General features: G+C 45.4%; 2 protein-coding genes across 3 annotated transcripts in view; both read left to right on the top strand.

The window, feature by feature from the left end:
* The window catches only part of LOC146207601 (histone lysine demethylase PHF8-like), a 45789-nt gene extending 26145 nt beyond the window's left edge, over positions 1-19644 (top strand). The window contains exons 13-19 of the mRNA XM_084588983.1: positions 6228-6556; positions 7794-7992; positions 10730-11043; positions 13086-13175; positions 13582-13694; positions 15859-16000; positions 17730-19644. Of these exons, the coding sequence (XP_084445109.1) occupies positions 6228-6556; positions 7794-7992; positions 10730-11043; positions 13086-13175; positions 13582-13694; positions 15859-16000; positions 17730-17809 (1267 nt within the window). The 3' untranslated portion in view covers positions 17810-19644. The remainder of the gene's footprint in view (positions 1-6227; positions 6557-7793; positions 7993-10729; positions 11044-13085; positions 13176-13581; positions 13695-15858; positions 16001-17729) is intronic.
* Positions 19645-21512: 1868 nt separating this feature from the next.
* LOC146207600 (uncharacterized) overlaps positions 21513-24241 on the top strand; it is a 42599-nt gene continuing 39870 nt past the window's right edge. For both annotated transcript variants that reach the window (XM_084588950.1, XM_084588943.1), the window contains exon 1: positions 21513-21975. In XM_084588950.1, the coding sequence (XP_084445076.1) occupies positions 21898-21975 (78 nt within the window). In that variant the 5' untranslated portion in view covers positions 21513-21897. The remainder of the gene's footprint in view (positions 21976-24241) is intronic.

Genomic DNA, 24241 nt, shown 5'->3' with positions numbered 1-24241 from the left:
ATTGCATTTCTTTTCTCACCAGTTTCGGTTTCAGCAGTTGAGTGATGGCTGCAACGTCAAAGTCAAGCCTAGTTCACGTGAGGAATGAATAAAATAGTGATATAAATCGTTCCTGTGTCGTTTTAATTCACAAGAACGCTAAAGGGAGCCTGCCTCAAGGACAGGAATTAAAACAAGTGAAGAGTCGGCGATTATATCGCTGTTTTTCCATGCCGCGTGTGACCATCTCTCGGCTGCAAAAATCAAAACCGAAACTGGCAAGAAAATTCAGTTAAATATTACTTAGCGGTCATAGGCAAAACCTGCGTGGTAATCCATATACAGGAATGCCTTATGCACCATCAACAAACAGAAAGATGCCAACAAAATTTGGTGTCTGTAGACCTTTAAGGGGGGATGAAGGGCTAAAGGGTCAACTTTTGAACTGTTGCACCAATTTCGATAAAAGTTTCAGGGATGGCTTGCCTTCGCCTTATTACAAGTATATTCTAAGTTTCATTGCCTCAGCACAAATAGAATAAAAGTTATAGCTGTCGTAATAAGTAATTAAGTGTGTCAGCTTAGGAAAATTATCATTTCAAAACTAATAAAGATATACTAACCGCTTGTTCTTCGATAATATGGCTCGGCGGTGGTGGTGGTGCAGTAGTTGGGGCGCTCGACTGCTGTGCCCAAAGATGCAGGATCGAATGCCGGCCGTAGCGGCTGCTTGCCGCTGGAGGCGAAAAGCGAGGCACTCGTATGTTGTGCAATGTCCGTGCATGTTAAAGAGCCCCAGGTGGTCAAAACTAGCTGATTCCTAACTCTACTACGGTGTCTCATATCCTGAGTCGCTTTGGGGCGAAACCCCATGAATCAAACCAAACCAAAGGTGAGATATAGTTTGGTCTGACTGTGGAATAGGGCGGCCCACATCTGAAATTTGGGTGGCCAATCCCCAAAGTTAACTTTTCACAATTTGAAAAATGAGTTGACTCATATTGAAAGTCAGCCAGGCCCACCCCCAAAATAATTTGTTGGACCAGCAAAAAAATTAGGACAGAAAGTTCTTAAACATGGAAGTATCAAAGAAGCTGCTTTGTATAAGGGGATAACACCTCAATTGAGTTTTTCTCATCTTTACAGGAAAGATCAGATGTGTACCGAAAAAAACAAAAACAAAATGTGCCTCTTACTGTATTTACTTATGGCTACACATCATATACAGACCCAAAAGAATATATCAGTAAACATGTACTTCCAACGCCATCAGGGTGGCATAGCCTAGTCAGGCTTTTTCCGAGCGTTTTATTGCCTCCTGAGCCAATCTGTATTGAATTGTCTGAAATAAAAAGATGAAGACGACGAAGAAGAAGCAGAACATTTGGACGGTTTGCAGAGCCAAACCGCCTGTCATCTTTTGGTCAAGGAGCTTGGCAACATAGGGAATGTTAAAAGTACATAAAAACAGGAAAGTTTTGTTTACTTGTTTTACTGGTTTGTTTTGTAGCATATCATCATCATCAGTGCTGTTAGTATTGAGAGTTCTAAACATATTTGCTACCTCCTCTTCAATGGTTGGGGCTAGGAATACACGTGTGAATGCTTTCGTACATCTCAGAAGTACACCCTGTGACTAACTTTTGCCCCCCTTCCCTTTTTTTTTTTTTTATTGCTTTCTTTTTGGGATACCATAGTATTTTAACAGTGAGGGGTGTGGGGGTGTCATGGAAGCTGGGAAATGCTTTTCGGGCATCTTGGCAGTGGGAAGCACACGTTTTGCAATTATGGGGTTGAGTTTAACACCTCCTCGTTTGCCCTAACATGGGTGCATGATCTTGGTTGTTTTTTGTATCCTGGATGCAGGGCCATTACCTGTTGAAAATTTAAAGTGGGACCACTTCAAAGTGGTTTAGTAGGACATGTTGTTGGGCTGGTCGGGGCACTTGCATGAAGGAAGAATTAATCTGCCAGAAAGACGCACACAAGAAAGAGGCTGGTTTCAAAGTGGTTTATAGAACTGGTTGCACTTGCAAGTGAAACTACACTTATAAGTGGTCAAGTGGTTACACTTGCCAGCGGGATTAGTTTTATGGACCACTTTGAAGTGATGCCCATTTCTATATAAACCAATACCAAATAGTTTGATGTAATGAGAACCACTTATACCATTTATGATTTAATTTAAGGGAAAGCAAATATAGCAGACTAGAACATAGTTGTAAGAGACCTCCAACCAAATCGAAAAGACACAACACTTCGAAACCTACTCAGTTCCTTCACCAGATGTAACAGGGTCAAGTTGCTGCAGATGCACCTCTTTCGAATGCTTTCTCTTTGAGCATGGAAGCATATATCACACACAAGAAACAAGTCAGACACTAATATCATCAACAAAATTAGCATGCATCCACTAAACAACTTTTGCTCCCATTTATAAATATCCTTTTTAGGAGACTCTCATAAAGGTGCCAGTGATGCTTGCCTATTGATTTCACATATTTCTGTCCACAGTGATTCAAACCACTTTGCAAACCAAATGAGACCACTTGTGCTAAAGTGGTTACCAAGTGGAACTGCTTGGGAGACCTGATTTCCATTAGAATTTGCAATTGGAGCATTTCCGAACATGTTTTCGGAACAGACTTAAAGTACCACTGACGCTTTGCACATTGAGTGAAGCTACTTCATACATTTTTGTCTTTGGTGATTATGCAAATGGTGAATATAATTTAGTAGGTTAAACTGCAAACAGCTTTTATTATAAGAACCATGTTAGTGCTACCTTGTTGCTGAAAATGCAAATATTCATATATTATTGCAAGTAGGCTTTAAACTAAGCCCGCTTATACCCAAGTGATTTTCAAGCCTGTCCATTTGCTCTGAACTGGTTATCAAGCATAACCATTTGAGAGATCAACTGGTACAACTAGACTAAAAAGTGGTTCTCAAGTGGAACCACTAAGGTACAAACTGAGATCACTTAAACAAAAGTGGTCTTCAAGTAGACCAGTTTACAAACCAAGGTTTTACTGAGTGGAACCACTTGAGGGGCCACCTGCCACTCACATAAAAGGAGTTTTCAACAGGAACAACATTGCTGCAAGTGGTTCCACTTGTAATACCACTTTGAATTTTGCCCCGCGGCCGCGGTGGTGCAATGGTTAGGGCGCTCGACTACTGTGTCCAGAGATGCTGGATCGAATCCGGGCAGCGGTGGCCACTTTTCATCGGCCACTTTTCATCGGAGGTGTAAAGCAAGGTGCTCGTGTTCTGTGCATTGTCAGCGCACACCAAAGAACCCCAGGTGACCCAAATTTTGGAGCCCTCCACTACGGCATCTCCATAGCCTGAGTCACTTTGGGACACAAAACCCTATAAATCAGACTTCGAACTTTCATTTGGGGATGCATATTTTGGTAGTAGCACCACCCTGCATCGTTATGAGCATTCGTTCTGGCTGTGGCTGTTATAAGTGGGCTAGACTATAGTTGCTTTTCTGAAAGATCCATTTATTATAATAGTTCAGAAGGAGTGGGCTTTGTCAGATCACTGCAAGATCATCCATTGCTAGTCCCTTCCTGCCATTGCCTTTGCAAACTGTGCCGATTTTAATTGTTTGCAGCCTTAATTTGTCTCGGCACTTGCAAAGCAGTTGGTACAAAAAAAAAACAAAAACAAAAACATTCTTACCATTTAATGTAGAAGAGTAAGCTGCTTTCCCGGAACTGTGAGTGTCCGTGCCTTTTGTAGCGGTTTGTCGCACGTGGGCTCCAGGTTTCTTGTAAGGTTTCCCCAGCACATAAAGCACACAGCTTATCAGGACAGTTCAAGATGCAGCTTTTCGCACAAGAGAGGACACAGTGCTTCTGATCAGCTGCAGTTCCTTATGAGCACAGGATATATTAAGACATGCTGGGTTGCCTCAGTGCTCCTTTGAACTTTGAACTTTCCCCCAAACGGGCCCAAAGCACCTCATATGGATGTGTGGCTTGCAGTACCTGACAGTACAGCCTGCAGTGCCTCGCGGCGTTTCCGGCATCTGCGCCGCCGCATCATCTTGATGTGTTACAACTGAACATCATTAGTGTGGCTTAATATGTGACCCAGTCGCGGTGACGAAAGCGCGACGCCGGCACAGAGTGCTAAGTCCTTGTATCGTCTAGCAGCTGATGTTGATAGGGCTGACGTGTGCAACACACCAGCGCCAGCAGGCTCCCGACCACGGCACCCGACGAAGGATGGCCTGACGAGAAGATTTTATCTAAAAGCCGCCCTTGGCATGGCACGAGCGTCCGCATCACAGACGTCGCCCGGCTCGCGCTGTGCGACGAGCTAGCCGAGGCACCGCGACTAACGAATCATTAAAGAATGTTAAGAATCATGCTCAAATATGTCGCCATTCTCTTTTCTATCAAGTTCCAAGTAACTAATTTCACTAGTAGCTTCGTGAACAGTCAAAGGGGCGCCGACGCATGTGACATGTCGAACGCTGATGGACCCGCGAGTGGACCGCGGGCGAGAAGGAAGGTGCGAATGTAAAGAGAGAGACACAGAGATGGGAGTGGAGCTTAGTGGAAGGCTCCGGATTAATTTGACTTCGTGGGAACTTTCTCCGTGCTCTGAAACTGCGCAGCACACGGTGCTTTTTTGCGTTTCGCCTTCACCGATGCGCAGCCGCCGATGATACCGAGTTTAATGCGCACTCACCGAACCATCGCGATACTCGTCTCGAAACTGGTGGAGGCTGCGAGCATGCAGCCGTGTCTTCCAGAGCTCGCGAACGCATGCTGAGAAAATTCCACTAGTGCTTGCGCACTATTGAAAACTCGTGCTCGTAGCTTCCCCTGCATGACACGTTTCTTCTGTCCCTTCTCACATTACTGTTCGGGCGTTCGGTTTCGCGTGATGCAGTCACTGCGCGTTTCCTTCCTTCGAACCCTCCTTCGCCAGTGGAGTCGCTGTCTTCCAAGAACGCCGAAATCGCTTTCTTTGCGCGACCCTGAGTCATCGTGGACAGTCCACTGACTTGATGGCAAGAGTAGTGCCTTTCGACATTCGCGGGTGGCGTTACAAAGCATTGCGTTACGAAGCATTGCGGTACGAGATACTGCGGTACGATGAGATGCGGTAAGTGAACGCTGCAGTGCAGAGATTGTGTGCGTTGGGGCCCCGGCAAGGTCTTGCAACGAACACCTGCGGAATGTCGTTCCGCGACGTCTCCGTTAACGCGAAAAACGTTTCGCTCGCTGTCGTCCGTTTACGTAGAAACAAAGCGACGCGATGCTTTGCACGTTTGCCTAAAGTGATGGCCATTCTGCAGACAAATGAAACCAGCCGTAGCCTAACTGCCGCGCGGACCGCTGGTGTCGTTCACGAGTTTACGGCGGTGCAAAACGGCCTAATTATACGCGTTCATCGTCGGCGCAACAGTAGCACAGCTTTTCGGCACCGCGTTCTGTACGTTATCGAGGTGCTTTAGCGAGCTCTCGTCACACGCACTTTATGGCCGCGCCGAGTGAATTCGTCGCAACAACGCAGCGTTTCAGGAGCGTTGAATTCAGAAGCTGTCATCGCACTTCATTGGAACGAACGCGCCGAACTCGTAAAATTGCGCCAGCAAGATTCCCATTGCTAGTTATTGACCAGTTCACTCTCGCCCTGCAGCTTGATGTGCTAGCCGACCTGGTTATCTTGTAGAGTAGGGCCCTGGACATGCGGTGGTCCCGAGTGCAGCGCCTGGACAACGAATAATTTTTCTTTAGCTGCAAAGTTTCTGAGAGCCGTATAGCTGCACTTGGGGGGGTATGGGGGAGATGCGATGTTAATGAGTAACTACTCCATTATTACAAATGTACCCCAGCTTGAGGGATTCCCCTTAACATTGGATCAGACAAAAAAAAAAAAAAAAAAAAAAAAAAGCACAGCAGGTTACTTGAAATTGTAAGATGGAGTGGATGCAGGCGTCATCTGCATTTCATTTTTTAGACTTTTCTATAAGTCTTTTTTAATTTTTGCGCAGAATTTGATACTGCTCTTAGTGTGAAACCAGCATTTTCGATTGCATTGGATGCAACAGGTTTGAAAAATATTGTGCTTGCAGCAGGCTGCATCTTGCCCACATTGTGTTCACAAATTGTGGGTTCTGTCACCGTTAGGTGTGGAGTGAGTCTATTGTGTACGGATTTTGTTACTTTTTATTTTTTTTGTGTCACTGTAGCTGTGTTCCAAGCTCTTCCCTTTTTCAGTGTGAAACAGGAGAAGCCAGCCCCAGCAGCGCCCCCACCTCCTCCACCTGTGGCACCGCTTCACAAGGAGTCAGTTTATGACTTCAACGACTCGGATGATGACGGCTTGGTGGTGGATGAGAATCCGCCTCCACAGCCGCGCCGCTCATACCAACGAGCCGTAGCTGTTCCCGCCACACCAGCATTGCCGCCCATTTCCACGTTCAGCAATAATGCCTCCATGGGCAACTTTGCGGCTGCTGCGGCAGCAGCTGCTGCAGCCGGCTCTACCTCATCTGTCGTGGATTCCCAGGACAGCAAGCAAGGTTCCCTCAAACTGCGGCTGTCATGTGAGTTTGACTGTGGGCTGTTGGACTTGTGTGGGTCATTTTTGTGAGAAGCTAGAGAGTTCTCACCAAAAGTCTTATATAAAAGTAAAAAAAAAAAACAATTCAGTGAGCATTTAGGGTGAGCCATTTATATAAGGAGAATATGGCACAGAGAATGTGACAAAAAAATGCACCTTATATGGCTCATTGATCAAATGGCCCCTTGACAACAATTGAGCAATGTAATAGGGGATAACTGATCATGTGACTGCACAGTGTGTTGACATCATTGCATTCAAGGAAATATGATAGGATTTTTTAATGGAAGGGTGGGGATGTGACTGAGATAGCTGATGGCCATAAAACTGTCTTGCAAAGAGTTATGAGGGACTATGCAAGTTTTGCAAAATATAAGAACGAGATACCCAGGTTTTTGATTACGACACTTAAATATATGTCCTCTGTCCACACGAAGGTAGCCTATGCCATTATATTTCTGAGAGTTCAGTTGAATGCATAGTTCCCTGTGTCGTCAGCTGCGTTTGCCAAGTCTGCATTCAGCTACAAAAATTAAGAAGAATTCAGCATGGTTAGGCCAGATGTGAATTAGATATGCTAGCGCTTTTGTTTTGCTAGCGCTTTTGTTTTCACTTCAGTTTAGGATTAAGGTTGCTCATACTTATTAACGTGCAGTCATGATCTCCTGCATTATTTAGTATACCACCTAATACAGATATAGGCCCATTTTAACCAAGCTGTATGGACGTGCCTACATGGCCTAGAAGTAGCGTGTCCGACTCACGATCGAAGGGTCCTGGTGGTCTTAATTTCAATCGCAAAAGTGCTGCCCGAGTTGCCAGCTTCTGCTGATTCGGCCACAACACGTGGTCTTGTGACATCACTAAAATTGCTGACCTATCGGTTCCCGGACATGTCACCTGCTAACTGCCACCTGTCCGAGGCGGGCTCACGAAAAGGAGGCTTCAAACCTCACACAGCTGCTAAATGGCTGAATGGAAGCTGTTGTGCCAGCACACTAAAATGGAGCTGAAGCACACTTCGCGTTTGTCAAACGTGCAGTTCTCTTGGCTTATCATGATAATGGCATTATTCTTGCTGGCGGCTGCGGAGCACTGGCTGGTAGTGATCAACTATTACCAGAAGTGACTGCTTCGGGACGTTACTCCCAGTTTGCAACTGCAGTGCATGAATGGTTTGTTTTGCCCTCGTTCTCAATTTGCACCACCCTCTACCGCAGTCAATGGCAAGTCCAAGCCAGACAAAGGAAGTCCAGCTTCCACCAAGGCTGGTGGCACACCCGTGGTCACCACCAAACCGGCTAGTAGTGAAGATGCAGCTGATGTCCCTAAGAATGGAACCATCGACGACCTCTTGCTGGCATCTAGCATTGCCTTGGACACCGACAGCACGAGAGTTAGTCTCGAAGAAGAGCTTGGGTGAGCTCAGTCTAGAGATAATTGCTTCTTGTCGGGTGACTTTTCTATCATCTGTTTTTCTCATATCCTTCAGTTTTCTCTATACTCACTTAACAGGCTGTTTAGGTACTGAGTAGTGGGGATGTGTCGGATATTCAAAGTTTAGAATACAAATTGAATATGTTTTTGTTTTATTTGTTTTATTTGAAAAACTGATACTATTGTAAATTTTTCCGAATAGAAAATTTTTGAATTTGCCGCAGTTTCACCGCACTTTGCGCTTCATAGCAATGCTTGTCCACGTGGACCGTGCAGTGAAGCATCTTCGAAACGTGACGGGGAATTTTGTGAATAGAGCCTTCCCAACAGTGTGCGTTAAGGGAAGCACTTGGCGAAGTTAGGAAAAAAAATGCTGTCCTCACTTTGGTTTCATGACAAGCATCGTGCAGGTGTTCATCAGATAAATGTAATGCACTGTGATGCAAATAGTTGGTGGCAGTTTCTTAGGCCCATTCGATAATGCGAGCTTTTGGTTAATTCCTACATTTTTTCTGGTCCCTTTAAGACTGAATTAACGAGAGTATTTGTATTCAGCAGCGATAAGACAGCTCCACCTAGTTTCATGCAGGTCCTTCGTGTACAAAAAAAAAAGTTGTGCAGAATCCTGTACCAAATTTATACTTGATTTTGCTGTAGGGTATGCACATCTGCGCAGTTCTAGATTTATATTTTGAAATACTGTGTTAATTCTGAAATAAACAAATGAACAGTAGTATTTGCTATGGTTTTTTTTCTTTTCACTGGTCAGATGTCTGATATTTTTGAAAGCTTTTTTTTTTTCTGTATTCGTATTTGAAAATTTCAATATTCTTACACCTTTAAATAGTCTTATACATGCAGTAGCTTTCGATTCTAAGTGAATAGTAATTTTTTTTTTCTAATTATTTCAAAGTGAATATTTTCAATATGTTTGACACTCAAAATAGGTTGAATGGCACAATAGGCATCAAAACTACGAATTTTATTTACACACAAGGTTATATTATCTGAAATAGAGAGCACGTTGAAGAAACTACTTTGAACTTTCGCGAAACCGGTCATCTGAAATTGGGGGAGCGAACGTCCACACGGCGGCCGCTTATTTTTGGGGAGGTCCAAGATAAGCTTTGCCCAGGGGAGACTGTTACGCTTCTCGTGCTGATGCCCTTTCTCGCCATGATTCCTGTAGCTGCATGTGTAGATTAATGTTGACCTTTTGCAGTAATGGCCATCCAGTAAGTAAGGAACTTAGAAGTTAACAGTGCAGAATGACACGACAAGGGCTGGATGCAAGTGCTTATCTCTTGTGCGCGTCTCTCGTTTTGCACTGCTAACCTTCAAATGGCTAACCAACATTGGCCAATCTGCCAGCCTTGCAAAACTGGGATAGTCGACCTGCACATGGAGATGACTAGGTTTCGCAACAGGTTCGGCTGAGCTACGGTTATTGAGTGTCGCATGCTGGTGCCCATGCATGCAGCTCCTCATGTCAAAAATGGAATTGTCGTTTGTGCACAAATCCATTTCAATACAGTCAAATCCCGATATAGCGAATTGCGTGGAATTGTAAGAAATTGTTTGTTATTTTGAAATATTGTTGTAATGAAAAATCTGTGGTTATATAAGCCAGTGGTTAAACCTAGGTATAAAAATGGCGTACCTTGGCAGTAGGCATGTGTGTAGACAAGCAAAATCACTAATTAAAATGTTGCACTAACTTTAAAGCTGATTTATGTAAAGAAATCAGTTATTTTCTTCTGCCACGTGCAGCACACAAGACCACACACTACATTACACCACTACAGCACATACACCTCCCACTTTGTGCAACACCTCATCGAATGCTTGGTTTTGGTTTTGGTTTTGTTGGGTTTAGCGTCCCAAAGCGACTCAGGCTATGAGACACCGTAGTGAATGACTCCGGAAATTTTGACCACCTGGGGTTCTTTAACGTGCACTGACATCGCACAGCACACGGGCGCCTTGCTTTTCGCCTCCATCAAAAAGCGGCCGCCGAGGCCGGGATTCGATCCCGCATCCTTGGGAACAGTAGTCGAGCGCCGTAACCACTGCGCCACCTCGGCGGGGTACCTCATCGAATGCGTGGTTGCACCGAGTGATGAAAGTACAGACTTTGTCCACGCACAAAAAAAAATATATATATCCGAGTTATGAAGTTATTCCTCCTTCGATATGACCTCATCTTCAGTGTTCCCTGAAGTTTTAAAAAATCTTGTCTCGGTCTTTCAGAATGATAGCAACGGTTGATTTGAAGAGGCCGATTTGCTTTTTCCCTGTGTCGATTTCTTGCAGCAAAAGCTGCTCTCTTTATCTTCTTGGCACCTTTGCTAGCTGCAAACATAGTCAGATCTCACACAAACTTCGCAATAATATAATCCGCAACAAAAAAAAACGCCTTCTCGCACGCGCAAATGGCACGAATGACTGACCCGCAAACGACACACAACACAAAGTAAAAAGGCAAGCCACAGGCGGCGAGGCTTGCTGGCTATTGCATATTAAACCACAGCTTTGTGGTGGCGCTAGGAGCTGGCACTAGATATGCTGATGATGATGGCTACAACCCACGGACTATAAACATAGAAACGGCGGTGTGGTGCTTTTCGTAGATGGATTTCAAGTGCACAGTGGTACTCATATAAGTGTTTCCACTGCTCTTGTTCATTGCTCCGTGTTGTGCTCTCTTTGACCACTTCAGGGGAGGACGAGCGTCTCCGTCCACGCGTGATGCCATCCAAGGCATGCTGTCTATGTCTAAGAGTGCGTTTACATTTGGGCCGTGTGATGGAGGTGGCCCCATGGGCCCCACTGCTCAGGAGCTGCTCGAGGGGGGTCCGCTGAGCACGGGCCTGGCCCTGGGACTGAGCGGACCGCGCAGGATGGGCTCGACTCCTTCTTCGTCGCTCAAGCGGCCCATGGCTTTTGGGCCGGCCTCCTCACGGTTCCGCCCCGGTGAGGAGGAAGACCTCGAGGAGAGCCTTCTTAAGGAGTGCCACGCAGACGACGACTATGGTAAGCAGGCTCCATCACACTCTCTGCCTTAAAGTATGGACACATTGGCGGGAAAACGCGCGGCATGCCGTCGGCACCAAGCAGCTTGTCGTGAATCCTGCCGCAACGGCAGCTAGATGTGCCGCGGACCGATTGGGTCGAGGAGCCTGTTTTCGGCAGCTTGCCATGTGCCGCCCATCAGGAAGAGCCAATGAGAGACGCTGGCTCAGCGACGTGTCAGTATTGCCACCTCATGGCTTCTACGAAAGTTAACTTCCAGCAATGGCGGCGGCGAGACTACAGTCAAGCGTTTCGTGCCAGCCACAGCAAAGCAAGCCTTCTCCTTTTGTGTCTCCCCGTTGAAAACTCAGCCTCAGTGAAAGAACATTATGGAGCAGTTTCTAGAGGCTGTTCAGTTATTACCCTTTTAAGTGAATATTAACCGATGAGCGATCACCAGCAAAGCATTTGGTCTCGCAGGTGAATTGTTTTCATACTGGACATAAGCGTCCGCTTAACATTCACGTCGGGAAAAATGTACACAGGCCAGTACGCTTGTTTAGAATGCTTGAGCGGTGTGCTGCGGAGCAAATGCGATAGTCGCGGTAGATGACGAGGGGCAACGAGAAGCTGGAATGCAGTCCTGGCCGAAAAAAGAATCGAGCCTCTGCTTATGCAGTCAACACAAGTCGAGGTCAGCGCTGTTACGTGACTTCCGCTGGCAGCGCGCCGCATGCATTCTCACGCTAGTGTGTTGGTACCCTTAGCCTACGAAAGGTCATCTTGTCATAGAAATCACCACTTAAAACAGAGATGACAGAATATAGGCGTTAGTACATCTTTCAGAGCTTTTGCCATGACAAAAATATTTCTTGATTGTCAAGTTACTGCGTTGTAGTATTTCATTACATAGCTTGGTATTTAAAAAGAGTGTTCGCTGGTTTCTTTTTGCTCCAGACCCATGCACAGGGTGACCACTGGCTTCGCAGGAGTAGACTGACACTTGAGCAGATGCTCTTTGTGGGCGTAAACGTTCCTGCCATGTCAGTTATCATTTTATCGTCGGGAAACTTGCTTAGTGCTTCCCTGTTTCAAGTAACTCAGCACTAGCTAACACTAGGGCATAAGAAATTCGCTATGCCAAGGGTAGCGTCTGCAACTGCTTTGTTACATAGAGACCTCAAATACACACGCTCCAGTGGGGTATTGTCTGAATCTAGAAACTTCATAATATCGAGGAATTCGCTACACAGAGGTTGCACAGAGGTTGCTTACATCAAGTTCTAAATGTATTCAACACCTAGATAGCATATCTAGTCCAATGATTGCTTGCTTGACACAGGAATTTAGTGGGAAACTGAATTCATGCTTTCCCTTATTTTGACAAGGAAATGTCTTTTTTTTTCTGTACTTGATTGTTTTCCACAGGAGGAGTGTAGTAATTTGTTTTACTGTTGGCAATTTGTAATGTTTACAGTAGGCTTATGCATAGTGGGACAAGTACAATTTTGTGATGGATATAGGAATGAAAAACAAGTCTCATGTTCTGCGTACATAACAGTGCAGCAAAATATCAGAGTGAAGGTAACCCTGAGTGCTGACGACATTCCAATATTTGCATGGTTGTGGAGGCATGGGTTGGTGATGATGGAGTTGTTGAAGATGACGTCGTTGGTCTTCACTGTGTTGTCTCGTCACTTGTGGGTGCTGACTCTCTTATGCTGAGCAGAGTAGTCAAGGTCGCTAGTCCCACTGGAAAAAGGCCAGTATGTCTGTTGCGATAGTATTGCTTTATTACTCCAGGAATGTTTCCGAAGCTGTGCGCCGCACCTCCACCACTTGCGGTGAGCCTTATTTGGCCAGTGCTAAGCAGTGTCCAATGTTAGTATGTGACGGCTGTAAAGAATTAGGCAGAATGTACTATCTAGCAATGGCACTGTATGCTTCATACTTTACCTTTGTTCTGTTCAGCTGGATCATTGTATGTTACAGTTGGCACATTCCTTTATTGTGCCAGTTGCTTGCTTGTTTAACAAGCTGCATCTGTCTTTCATGTATTCCAGTGTACCCGGGACTGGAAGCATCAGATGATGAACTTCGGGTGTTCAAACCTCGAGGGCGGTCGAAGCGAGATGAAGCTTGGAACCCTAAAGGTTAGTGTTGTGTGCTGTTTAAGTAGGAAGTTGAGTATGAAGCAGGCTAATGCCCTCTTTGCTAGATGAAATTAGGAAGCCAAGGCAGAATACTAGATTAGTTTGCATTGTCTGGATCCAGTTTTTTCCTCAAGCATATATTTTTTTTTTATTGAAAAATATGGGGTTCAGCATAACTTTATGATGTAAAACTTCTCACTTGGGGATGACCTTCTCTCACCTCCTCAATAAATTCTTCATGTGCAGTTTTGCTTGCTTAAGCTGTATTAAAAGCCTTGCCTTCTTCTCCATAGTGCAGCCAGAGCTGCCTGTTTGAACAGCTGATTTGTGGGTTTCGGGAGAAACTTGCTGTGAAATTAGGAAATGCGATGCAGATGCACTTATCTTTGTTTACTTTTTCTGACAGCCAAACTTGCTCCAAATTGCCCAAAACCGCCACGTCCTACCAGAGAGGGCACGCAGAAGAAGTCTGTCAAACGCACCATTGAAGACACAGCATCTAAGCTCGCCAACAAGCCTGTGAGTTGAAACTTAGTGGTGTCATTGGCGTGCTTCCGCTGATTGTCAACATGCATTGCCACCATTTTATCAATCTGCGGTAGTTTATCCAGACTCGCGTCACATTTATCCAGCCTTGAACCAGTGTACAATGGGACCAGATATGTGTATCGAAATTAAGAGGGGGTTGTGAAATGATTTTAAATAACCATAGTTTGATGTACAAAAAAAAAATGGCATAGATTAACTTATGTGCAACTGAGAACCAAGAATACATTACCACTGTGCTAGTGGCGCTCTTCTTTTAGTGATGTGCTACCAGCCAGAGTGCTGGCGGTGCACCGCTTTGTAAGAGTTGCTGGGCTTAATCCGCTTCACATCAAAGCTGTAGCGGAAGCTTTTTCAGAACTCGCCACCGCTTATCGTAAGATGTTCGTCTAATCCTGCTATCAGTACACTATAAATAGAAAAATTGGTCATTAAATTGGGCACAGTATGTTTCCTCAGCGCCTTTGTCAGCGAGCACACTAGGTTAGGGCCGCTACTAGGCTTTAGTTACATCGGTTCACTCCACCACATTACAGTAGTGTGGTGTTGAAATTACCCTTATTCACTTCTTCACAGCTTAACAGCACTCGTTATACCATTTGGTAAAAGTGCTACTTACAGAGGTGTAGCATGTGGTTCAGTGTATTGAATGACCTGTGAAGTAGGAGCTCAATATACACTAGACTTCTGTAAAAACGAACTCAGTTAGGACGAATTCTTGGATTAGGTGAACAGATTTATGCCATTGGTAGGTTTCCCATAGGGCCCAGTGTTGAAAAAGAAAATGGTTCAAATTAATTCTTTTGGGTGTCCTTCATTTTTTAAGAATGAATAGCAGCCACAAATTTTCTTTCTTTCACTGTCTGATTTTCCTCACTATATCCCACAACGGCTGCTATTTGTGTGTGTTTTAGTGCGAAAGCACAAATACGCTCACTGCCACAGAACAAGAATCTTGTCCGATCTTGTTTGTGTGGCCACTCTTGATTGGCTGAGCTGTTTTGTGAGGTCACAATCACACGGCTTCGCTTAGGCTACTCAAATTCAGTCCGACATAGCGGCTCCAACATGCCGAGTCGCCCTGACGCATATTTCAAGTGTGCCAGCCAACAAACAAGTAATGGAGCCTATGACTGAACAATGACTGACCATGTGACCTCTTGTAGTTCTTTCACACCAAAACTAAAGGAAAGGACATCATAGTGGATTCAACCCAATCGTGTTCGAACCCATAGCCCAGTATCTTAGCCACTCACCCAACCGTGGTGGGTGCTTTCACTTGTTAAAACCATGGAAGTATACGCCATTTCATGCAGAGGCTCCCAGATGGCGCCACATGTACAGCCGAAACTTGCATTCTCGTGCCTTTGCACTATGTCCGGTTTTACTGACATAACTTTTACCAATTTTTTCTTCTGATTTTTTGTTCCCATCCTGTTTTGAGCACAAATTGAAGGGGTGACAGCAGGGTATCTGTGTAACACACCGTGAGTGCCATTGTTCAGGGTCGGCTCAGTTCGCAGTCGCTTTGAAAGTTGACCTTAACCGAAATATACATGAGACAGCTCGTCTCATGCAGACTTCTTCTACATTGATTGCTATGGGAAAACAATTAAATGATGGAACATTGTTGATCTTGGTTATCCGTGAGGTCCTCTTAGCTGAGTTCATCCTAACTGGAATCTACTGTACTTTTAACTGAAACATTGTTCTATTCAACATGCTTCATGTCAAGAGAGCCAAAATGTCAGTTTGAATAAATTGGTTGTTCCATTTGAGTAAGTTTTAATGAAAGTTATCCGTATTTGCATTTTAATATCTGTTAAGAAACGGCTTAATTTTTCAGAAACCTTGTGTGTCACCTCCAGTCTACCATGCTTCTTTGGCATGGCAAGAGTATACGCTAACCAGTGTTAGGGGTGGCAAATTATGAGGCTTGCGTTTGCAGGACCTTTATTTTATTACACTTATTTTTGCTGTGTATCATTAGAAGACCAAGCAGCTGTGCGCCTCACCAGAAAATTTATCTCAGCAGCCAGCTTTATTAAAGGGAGTTGTCCTATACGTTGAGACTAGCTTACCTGTTGTTGTTTGGAGCCTTCTTACACCACGCTTGATTGTGCAACATGCCTCGCAGCCCCCCAAGCGCTCCTACCATCGTAAGAAGGTGCCAGCGCCGTCCAAAGCAAAGGAGAAGGAGGTTGAGGAGTACGAGCCCGGCCCGTCCACATCTGCGATGGCCAGTAAAAAGCCCTCATTGCCTCCCGATGCCTTCAGGCGTAAGTTTACTTCTAGCCCCGTCTTCTGGGAGTGGCTGCCAAGCGGAAATGTCTACCTCAGACTGCATGGGAGAACAGATCGGCCCTCATTTTCCAAAAGAAGGCAAATAAATGCAGCCGAAGGCGTTCAAGAGTCAGGCGGGCAGATGAGATTAAAAAAATAGGGACATAGGATGGTTGCGGCTGATAGCTTGTACAAGACTTGATTGGAGATTAGCAGAAAGGTCTTTGTGGACATGGGTGGGCTGCTGCTGATGACGGTGAATGTCGTCTGCGGCAGCGTAAGAGCGAAAAAGGGGCAGAATTCAGTTGTACAATAAATGAGGTCATCACTCTTAAAAAGTGAATAAGTGAGTGACTACCACAGCTCCTTCATTGTCTCTTTGCAAGCCTTGTGCCTTTGTTATGACAGAAAGAGACAGTTGCATGCTTTGGGCTGTTCAAGTCTGCTTTCTTTACCTGCTTCTCTTCTTTGACACAATGGCCCTTTTCAGTTTGTGTCTTATAAAAGAGGCAAGTTATCAACAATAATTTTTTTTTGTGTGTGTGTGTGTCGGTTGAAAGCTCGTGTCCAGATAAATGAACACTCTGGCTATGCTGCTGAGAAACACAGCAGAACGATTTCGTAGTTTATTTTTCGTACCAACCCCAATGTCTGGGACACATGAAATTAGTAGTGCAATAACTCTATGGGCACGTTGCCTAGGTGACATGCAGTCGCAATAATGAGTGTGGCATCAGCAGGATGCATAACTTTTGTTTAAACCTCAGTTGTGCACGTTAAAGAACCCCAGGTGGTTGAAATTTCCGGAGCTTTCCACTACGGCGTCTCTCGTAGCCTGATTTGCTTTGGGGCGTTAAACCCCACAAACCAAACCAACCAACTAAACCTGTTGTGGGCACTAAAATGGTTTAGAAAATGCTGCCAAAAGAAAAAAAAAAGATAATGAACGGGTAATATCTTTTTCAGGTACTAGCAACTATGTTTACTGGTATTGGCACTGCTGATGGTGGTGCCACTGACAAGCACAGTGTCAGCCTACTTTTCTTAAACCAGTAGGAAAGATGATGGGAAAGAAATGTGTGAGAAATGGCAACTAGTTGTTGCAAGGGAAAATTCGAGACATCTGAACTTCCTTCGAGAAAAAGGTGACAAGACCAACTTGCTTGAGTTCAGTTCATTCACTAACTCCAAGCTCTGTAGCCAGATTGCTTGGAGAGCTGCAAAGCTATAGCATAGCATAGTGAAATCATTAGCTTCGGCTCGCCTTTTTTTGCCAGTTTTCTTCTGCCAAATCCTTTAGTTTTGTCTTCGCTATTGTCATCATAGGGGATGATCTACTAGAATACGCCAATATTGTACTCATGTTTGGCTGGAGACTGTGCCCTGAAGTTGACCCTGCTACTGTCTGTGTGCGAGATTGGTTGGACCTAAATGTGCGCGCATTCTCCAGTTGCTTCTGTTTTTGCTGTAATGTATTATTTTTTGTTCTTATTACATACCAAAATCAAGGTTGTTTTTGTGCCCCTCTTGCTCGGGTTCTTTAGGCCTACAGTATCTTCAAACGAGCACCAACTGGCTATGAGTTTTGCCACTCGAGTTGATGTCCGTGATCATCGGCAAAGATTGATTGGCTCCCTGTTAATAACTGTGGGTTCTCATGAGTGTTTTTTTTTTTCCCCTGCCAACCTATTCCCTCCCTCCCTTCTCAATATTCCGCATCACCAGTGAAAAAGCCGAAGAAAGGGTTTGCCACAGCAAAACAGCGCCTGGGCAAGATTCTCAAGATCCACAAGATGATCTATTGAGAGCGACATCACTGTGCGTGTGTGTATGTGTATGTGTGGATGGGAGCATTTTTTTGTTTTAGCATTGTTTTTGGCAGCCACTAGCGACTAGTTGCCCTCACATGTACATATTACCCTTCGGCTGTTCCTCACCATCTTGCGCGCCATTCTTCAACATGGGTCATCACCACTGCTCTTTTTTTTTTCTTCCTCATGCATTTGACTTTGCTGAATTTGCCTCAGGCCTTCATGCTGTAAAGCACATGCTGCATAAATTATATTGCAGTGTATTATACTGCATATGTGGAACACATAAAACTTCATAGATATATATTGCACAAACATAAACACATGCATACATATATATATAAATAAATATCTATATATAAACGCACACTGTATACTTGCTGTATATTCTCTACTTGTCTAGACTTTAGCATGTGCATCACAATAGGCTTCTTTAAGGTGACACATGTGGCCAATTCAAAGTGTCTGTTATTAGTGGGGTGGCATTTTGCACTGTGGTTTGCATGCTGTGGTGGAAATGGTGCTTGTTCTTGGATGTGTGTCATTTTGTAAGCAAACCTTGGCAACATGTGCCTGTCTTGAGGGGACCTCTACGTTTTATCAGCAAGCAACAGACTGCAGTTCTCGGTGGAGCAACCAAGGAAGGCCCTCGCTTCTGGCCTGTCTTTTTATGTCAGAAATGGTGAAGCCCAGAGGAAGAATCTTTCCGAAAATGATCCTGCTGAAATGCTAAACTGAGTCTGATTGTGTGTGATGCATTTCTGCGGCCGGTGATGTCTAGTGCTGTGCTGTACAGGGTTGTTTTGTGAATTTGTAATTAGAGCCAAAAGGCTCAAAGTCCTCTTTTGTTCTAGGTGTTTCAGACAATTTTAAAGAAGCAAAAAAACAAAAACAAAACAACATTGTAATGATAAATTGTCTGCCTAGATCTCTCATATTTATTTAGGTTCAGGCCTCTAGATTGCCTTTGTTGAGTTGATGAAATTTCAGTGGCCATCAGCTTTCTGATGTTATGCAGCGAGGATAAGAACCCAGAGTTTTCAATGTGCTGAATAACAGGTTTCTGGTAGGAGGTACTGTATGGCTTTGTCAGCGTCTTTTTGTGTCTGTGGTTTTCGTGAAAGCAGAGCATGCATCAGTATAATGTGAACAAGTCTATTTTCAGGCCGACACCCATGATTTGTGTTTTTCATGAAAGCTGAAGTGCGTCAATATAACGTGAGCATGTCTACTTTTCAGGCCGACACTTGTGATTTGTGTTTTTGAGGTTTTCATGAAAGTGTAGAGTGCGTCAGTATAATGTGAAAAATGTCTACTTTTCAGGCCGACATTTGTGAAAGATAAGATATCATTTGATTGCTCATCAGCGAATGGCGAACAGAGTATTTTGCAGGTCAGGTTGGTGCTGGAGATTTACAAAACTTTGCTCTATTATTACTGTGGATAGTTGTTCTTGATTTAAATGTCTATTACTGGTCAAAGACAATGAAAGGTGTCCTGGATCTGTTTACGTAGTTGGCATCCATTGCGTGTGCTTGAGTCAGGAAGAAAGTGTAGAGTTGATTGATTTAATATGTCAGGCTAGCTGCACATTTCCCAGGCCAACTTTGCACCAGTTTATTGGATCAAACAAACTTTTAACAGTTTGCAGTTCATTATTTGTATAGTTGTGATAGCAGAACACGTTGGTGGTATATTGCTGATTTAGCTTTACGGAGGTTCAGAATAAATGTGCATTCAAGTCGTGCAGTGCTTTAAAAGTTTTAATGTGGGAACTGTACATAATTGCTGTACATACAGTATGCATTTTAAGAATAAACAAATTTATAATCTTCTGTTTGTGATCTTGACTGTGGGCTACCTCGGTTCCCAGTGTCCTAGGTCAATTTTATGGTAAGGTACATGTGGTTGCAAGATCTCACCTTAGTTGTGATATATGTCAGGTCCAATGACAATTCATAGAGAAAAACTTTTAGTGCGCTTCTAGTGGGCAATGAGGTCTCGGCATGAGAAAAAACTGCAATAGAACAGCATCTGCGGATGTGGTGCCTGCAATGCTGGTAGTTATTGACATCGTGGGGAATTCCTGGCACTATTGCATTTATGCAAATTGGCTAAAGCTTAAGAAACTGCTTTCTTTGGCACCCATTAGCATTGGGCCCAGAAGTTAAAAGTCGTCCGACATGATGTAATTTACAGACACTGCCAGAGCCCTTCAAAATCAATTAAGGATTCGGGCACTGCCTACGTGGGCTCAAACATTACTGGTATGCATTGCTGTACGGGACCTGAAATATTGGTTTGTCATTTGAGGTTGGAAGATGGGACGAGGTAGAACTTCAGGTAAGCATGATGAGGGTGAAGGTAGGTCTTTTGACTGCACGTTGCCGGTCTGTGTCCCACTCTGTTTTCCTGCTTGCTTTTTCCACAGACTTGGCAACAGCCATCCCTCCTCGCGTTTTCTTCGCTGCCACCTTCGGTAAAGAGTAGAACATTTCAGGAGGCAGTGCTGCTTTTCATCAGCTGCAAAGAGGGTTTAAGAGGATTTGCGAAGCGAATAACCCCCTCCTCCTTCCTGTTTCTCTGCCGTGTACCAGTGTTTGTACCAACCAGGAAAGCCGAGGCGAAAGCGGCAGGAGCGAACGAAACTCGAAGGCGCTTCGTAGGGCGGCTGAAACAAGGAAGCGGTGGCACGAGGAAGGTGTCGGGAGGGAAGCGGCTTGGACAAAACTGCGCGGAGGAGCGAAGAGCACCGCGCGAGCGCGCGAAAAGGAGCGACAAGCGAACTGGAGGAGGAGGAGAAATGGGGGCCGGCTGCGGCACGCGAGTCGTCAGCTGGCACGCGACCGGCGGCGGTGGAGCACCCAAACACGTGGGACGCGCGCCGACGGTAGCTGCGGCGGCGGAGCCAAGCTTGCTTCGCGCGTGGCGGCGATCTGTTGCACGGGCCACGACGAGACTCGTGGGCGCACCGACCCCGCGGACGGAGGCCACCGCGCTTTGACGCGAGCGCGCGCGGAACGGTGCGCGGAATCGCCGTCGCCGAGGGGCCAACAAGAGCGCGCGCTTATCGCCTCCCAGCGGTGGCTGGACGCGTGAGCGCGCGCTCCACGGTCGTAGCGGCGGCCGCCCCGCTCCCCTCCGGAAACCCCCCTTTGCGCCGCGCCTCCGTGTTGTGGTCGCGCAAATGGGAGGATTGGATCCCTCCGAGGGATGCTGCACAGCCGGTCCTCGACTGGGATGCTCGGGAGCGCTCGCGCTGCGCTCCTCTCCCGCTTCCCCCAGGAAACTGCCCGTTTGAAAGTTCGCGCGCGCGGCTGGCGCTCACGTTGTTGACACGCAAGACAAGTGTCTTAACCTGCCTGCCAAAGCGCATTCTCCTAGAACAAGCGCAGCTTCAGAGAATGGAAAGGAAAAAAATGCACCGTTTGTAAAACGCTCTGAAAACGTTCTCAAACTGCTCAATAATATGCGTAGCGAACGAGGCCACGGACCCGCCATTAGCTGGACGATAATTTAACCGCGATTTTAGAGATCACCATGGCTATCGGACAAAATGAAGGCAATTCCAAGCCTTTTAAGCTTCTGAAGGGTGCAGCCGCTAGCTTTCACTCAAGAAAGGAGGTTGATAGGGATTCCCCTCTTTTTTTCTCTCCTACCGCAGCTGAAGCGCAGACATCATCGTATCTTTGACCGTTAGGGGGCCGTGCAGAACTTCTGAGCTGTGGAGAACGTGGGATGGGACCGCGTTTAGAACAATATGTTTTAAATTCTTCCGTGACAGCAAGTGGCAGTCCAGCGGTGCTCTCTCGTCGCAGCGGAAGCCTAAAGATGCGCGGAGTGTAAAGGCAACGTTTTCTGCTGTGCGCGGAGAAGACTCGTGAGATAATTTAGAAGTATTTTCAGAGTGTCTCGTAGGTCACCTCGCCGTTTTCTCCGCTGAATAGTATGCATTCCGGATATGATACTTTTTTGATCCAATGAGAATGCGCCATCGTACAATCTGGGCCCAATGAGAACCCTTCATCTCACCGGCTGGCCAATGAGATGATAGACGCTTCGTGACAAGCCTGGTCTCCAATATGGCGGCCGAGTCGGCCGCTCCGACGAGAGAAAGATGCGAGCCAGTATCGATGGATGCAAAGGAGCTCCTGCCAGAGGTATGTTTACCACCCATTTCACGTGGTCGTCGCTGATTACGAAGTTTGGTGATAACCGAGCAAACTACAAGTTTTGATCGTCACGTCTAGTTTACATAGTTATTTATTTATTATTGAAACAGTAGGCTTAATCATAGCGGACGCTGTTGTGGGTTTAGCCGCGGCCGACAGGCCGGTCGCATTGCCTGCGTCATATCGCCAACCCTCATTTCCTCCGTTCGCGGTCGGTGTAACTGTGTTACAGCACTGTCGATGCGAATGCTGCTCAGGTTATTATTTGCAGATTCTGCTCAAATTTGTTATAAGGCGACGATAGCTGGGCGTGACGATTTCTCTTTGAGGAGCTGCCGACATGTTCCTTGACAGTAAAGTTTGAACGTGGTCTTTTTGTGTTTGCAGCTAGTTAGGCTTTATTGTACCCTCTTATAAAGCTGCTGTATCTAAAGTATATGAGTGGCACTACCCTGCCTGAAGCGCGATTGAATAAAAATGGTCTCTATGTTGTGGTACAATCGTTTTCCAGGTAGCTATGTTGGTGAAGCCCGCACTAGCGTGGCGCCAGGACTCAAGTCCCGCGTTCTTTGATAAGCGGGTTGTTACTACTCAGCACCATTTCTTTTTATTTTTTATTTTTGAGGCATTAGTGGGCGCATTACACTTTTATATCACACAGGAATCTGCTAGTCTCGTCATTATTTCACTTTATTCTGCGCTTCTCTCTCTGTTTACCTCATGGTGAGTTCGTTCGCCGAGTCGACGCTGCGATGGGCGCAGCCTGTTTTATGACCTCGTACCATACATTACTGGCTGTGCCACCAGGTTTTGTAGCTCAGCTTCTTGAAAATTTGCACTGTGTTTCTCGTTCCTTTCGCTGTTATTTGCGCGAAGACTGTCGCACACTCGCGCGGCATATTTCGTCGTCCCTCGATCGCCATCATGCAGAAATTAATGGACGGTGTTGAATTACAGCCTTCCTGCGTTTCGTTTCGCCATGTAACCTCCATTACTTTGCACGACCCAAGCATAGTTGCCATGGGAAAATGGACTGTGTCCATCGAAATGTCGGCGTTGTTCGTTTTCGCTTTACTCCTCAGTGGAACACGAATCAGAATTTTTCACCTTTTGATGTCCGTCGTGGCGCGCGGTGAGGAAACATCGCTTGTGAAAAGGTTGAGAATAAGATACGGGCACGGACACATTTATATTGCCATCATAGGTCAGTTACGATACGTTTGCGCCGCGAATGCCTGCGCCGAAGGACGCACGAAACCTTTTCTTTGGCACGATCGTAGTTATCGATCGCGCGCTGTTTGCAATTTTCTTTCGTTACACTTTGTAGACATACTCTTTCGCTGCAAGCGGGACATACCCGTACAAATGTTTTGCCTTGCTTGGTGAAGGGTGCGCGCATAGCGCCAGGCGTGGGAGTATGAAACGCAATATCGGTGTGGGTATTTACTAGGTTTTCGGTGTCTTGTGTTGCCATCTCGTCTGATATGGAGCTAATGGACCAAGTGAACCGCTTCATTTTAATAATGAATCGTTTACTGTCAAGGTTTGTGCAGCTGCTGCTATTGCAGTCATTCTCGAATGATTTACTGCAGGCTTCCATCTAACACCAGTTGAGGGGCTCCTAGGCTTGTTCTGCGCTGTTTCAAATTGGTATATCTGCTGTCGCCGGTTTTTTTTTTTTTTTTTCTTTTAGAAGAGGACCTGCGTTTTTTTTTTTTTTTTGCTTCATTTTGGTGTTCCTCTACATTGCTTGCTAGTGATGCGTGCCATGTGAAAGGTTTTTGCTGATCATTTTGTGATGAGGTGAAAGGCTCTTCATTGATTGACATTTGTTTAAATGAGGTGGAATATATTTACCTTGGTGCCTGTTGTCATAATCTGGTCATCGGATTATTTAGTCACTGGTGATTACTTGTTACAGAGCAGAGCTGGCACGCAGCCCACTAGAGAGTGCATGAAAGTCTCGATTTAGTGTGTTGAAACTGGTCCAGTTAGATTCAGCTGATGCACTTGGTCCTTCACTGCTTTAGACAACTTGCAAATCATTGTGCGTAGCATTGATGGCTTGCATCTTTCTCCCTGTTGATGCTTCTGTTTCTCTCTATGGCTTTGATGCTTCTGTTTCTCTCTACGGCTTTGTTTGTTCTGCATCATGGGTTAAATTCTGACTAAAGCTCACAGTTAACTCTAATTGCGAGCTCTCCAAGAAACAGTCCTTCTTTTAAGCATGCCATTCAGTTTAGCCCAGCACATG

This window comes from Amblyomma maculatum, chromosome 1 (genome assembly GCF_055883805.1).
Source record: "Amblyomma maculatum isolate TAMU_Amacu chromosome 1, ASM5588380v1, whole genome shotgun sequence".
In the NCBI taxonomy this organism is placed as follows: Eukaryota; Metazoa; Arthropoda; class Arachnida; order Ixodida; family Ixodidae; genus Amblyomma; species Amblyomma maculatum.
The sequence above is the reverse complement of the archived record's forward strand: the minus strand, read 5'-3'. Positions and strand labels throughout refer to the sequence as shown.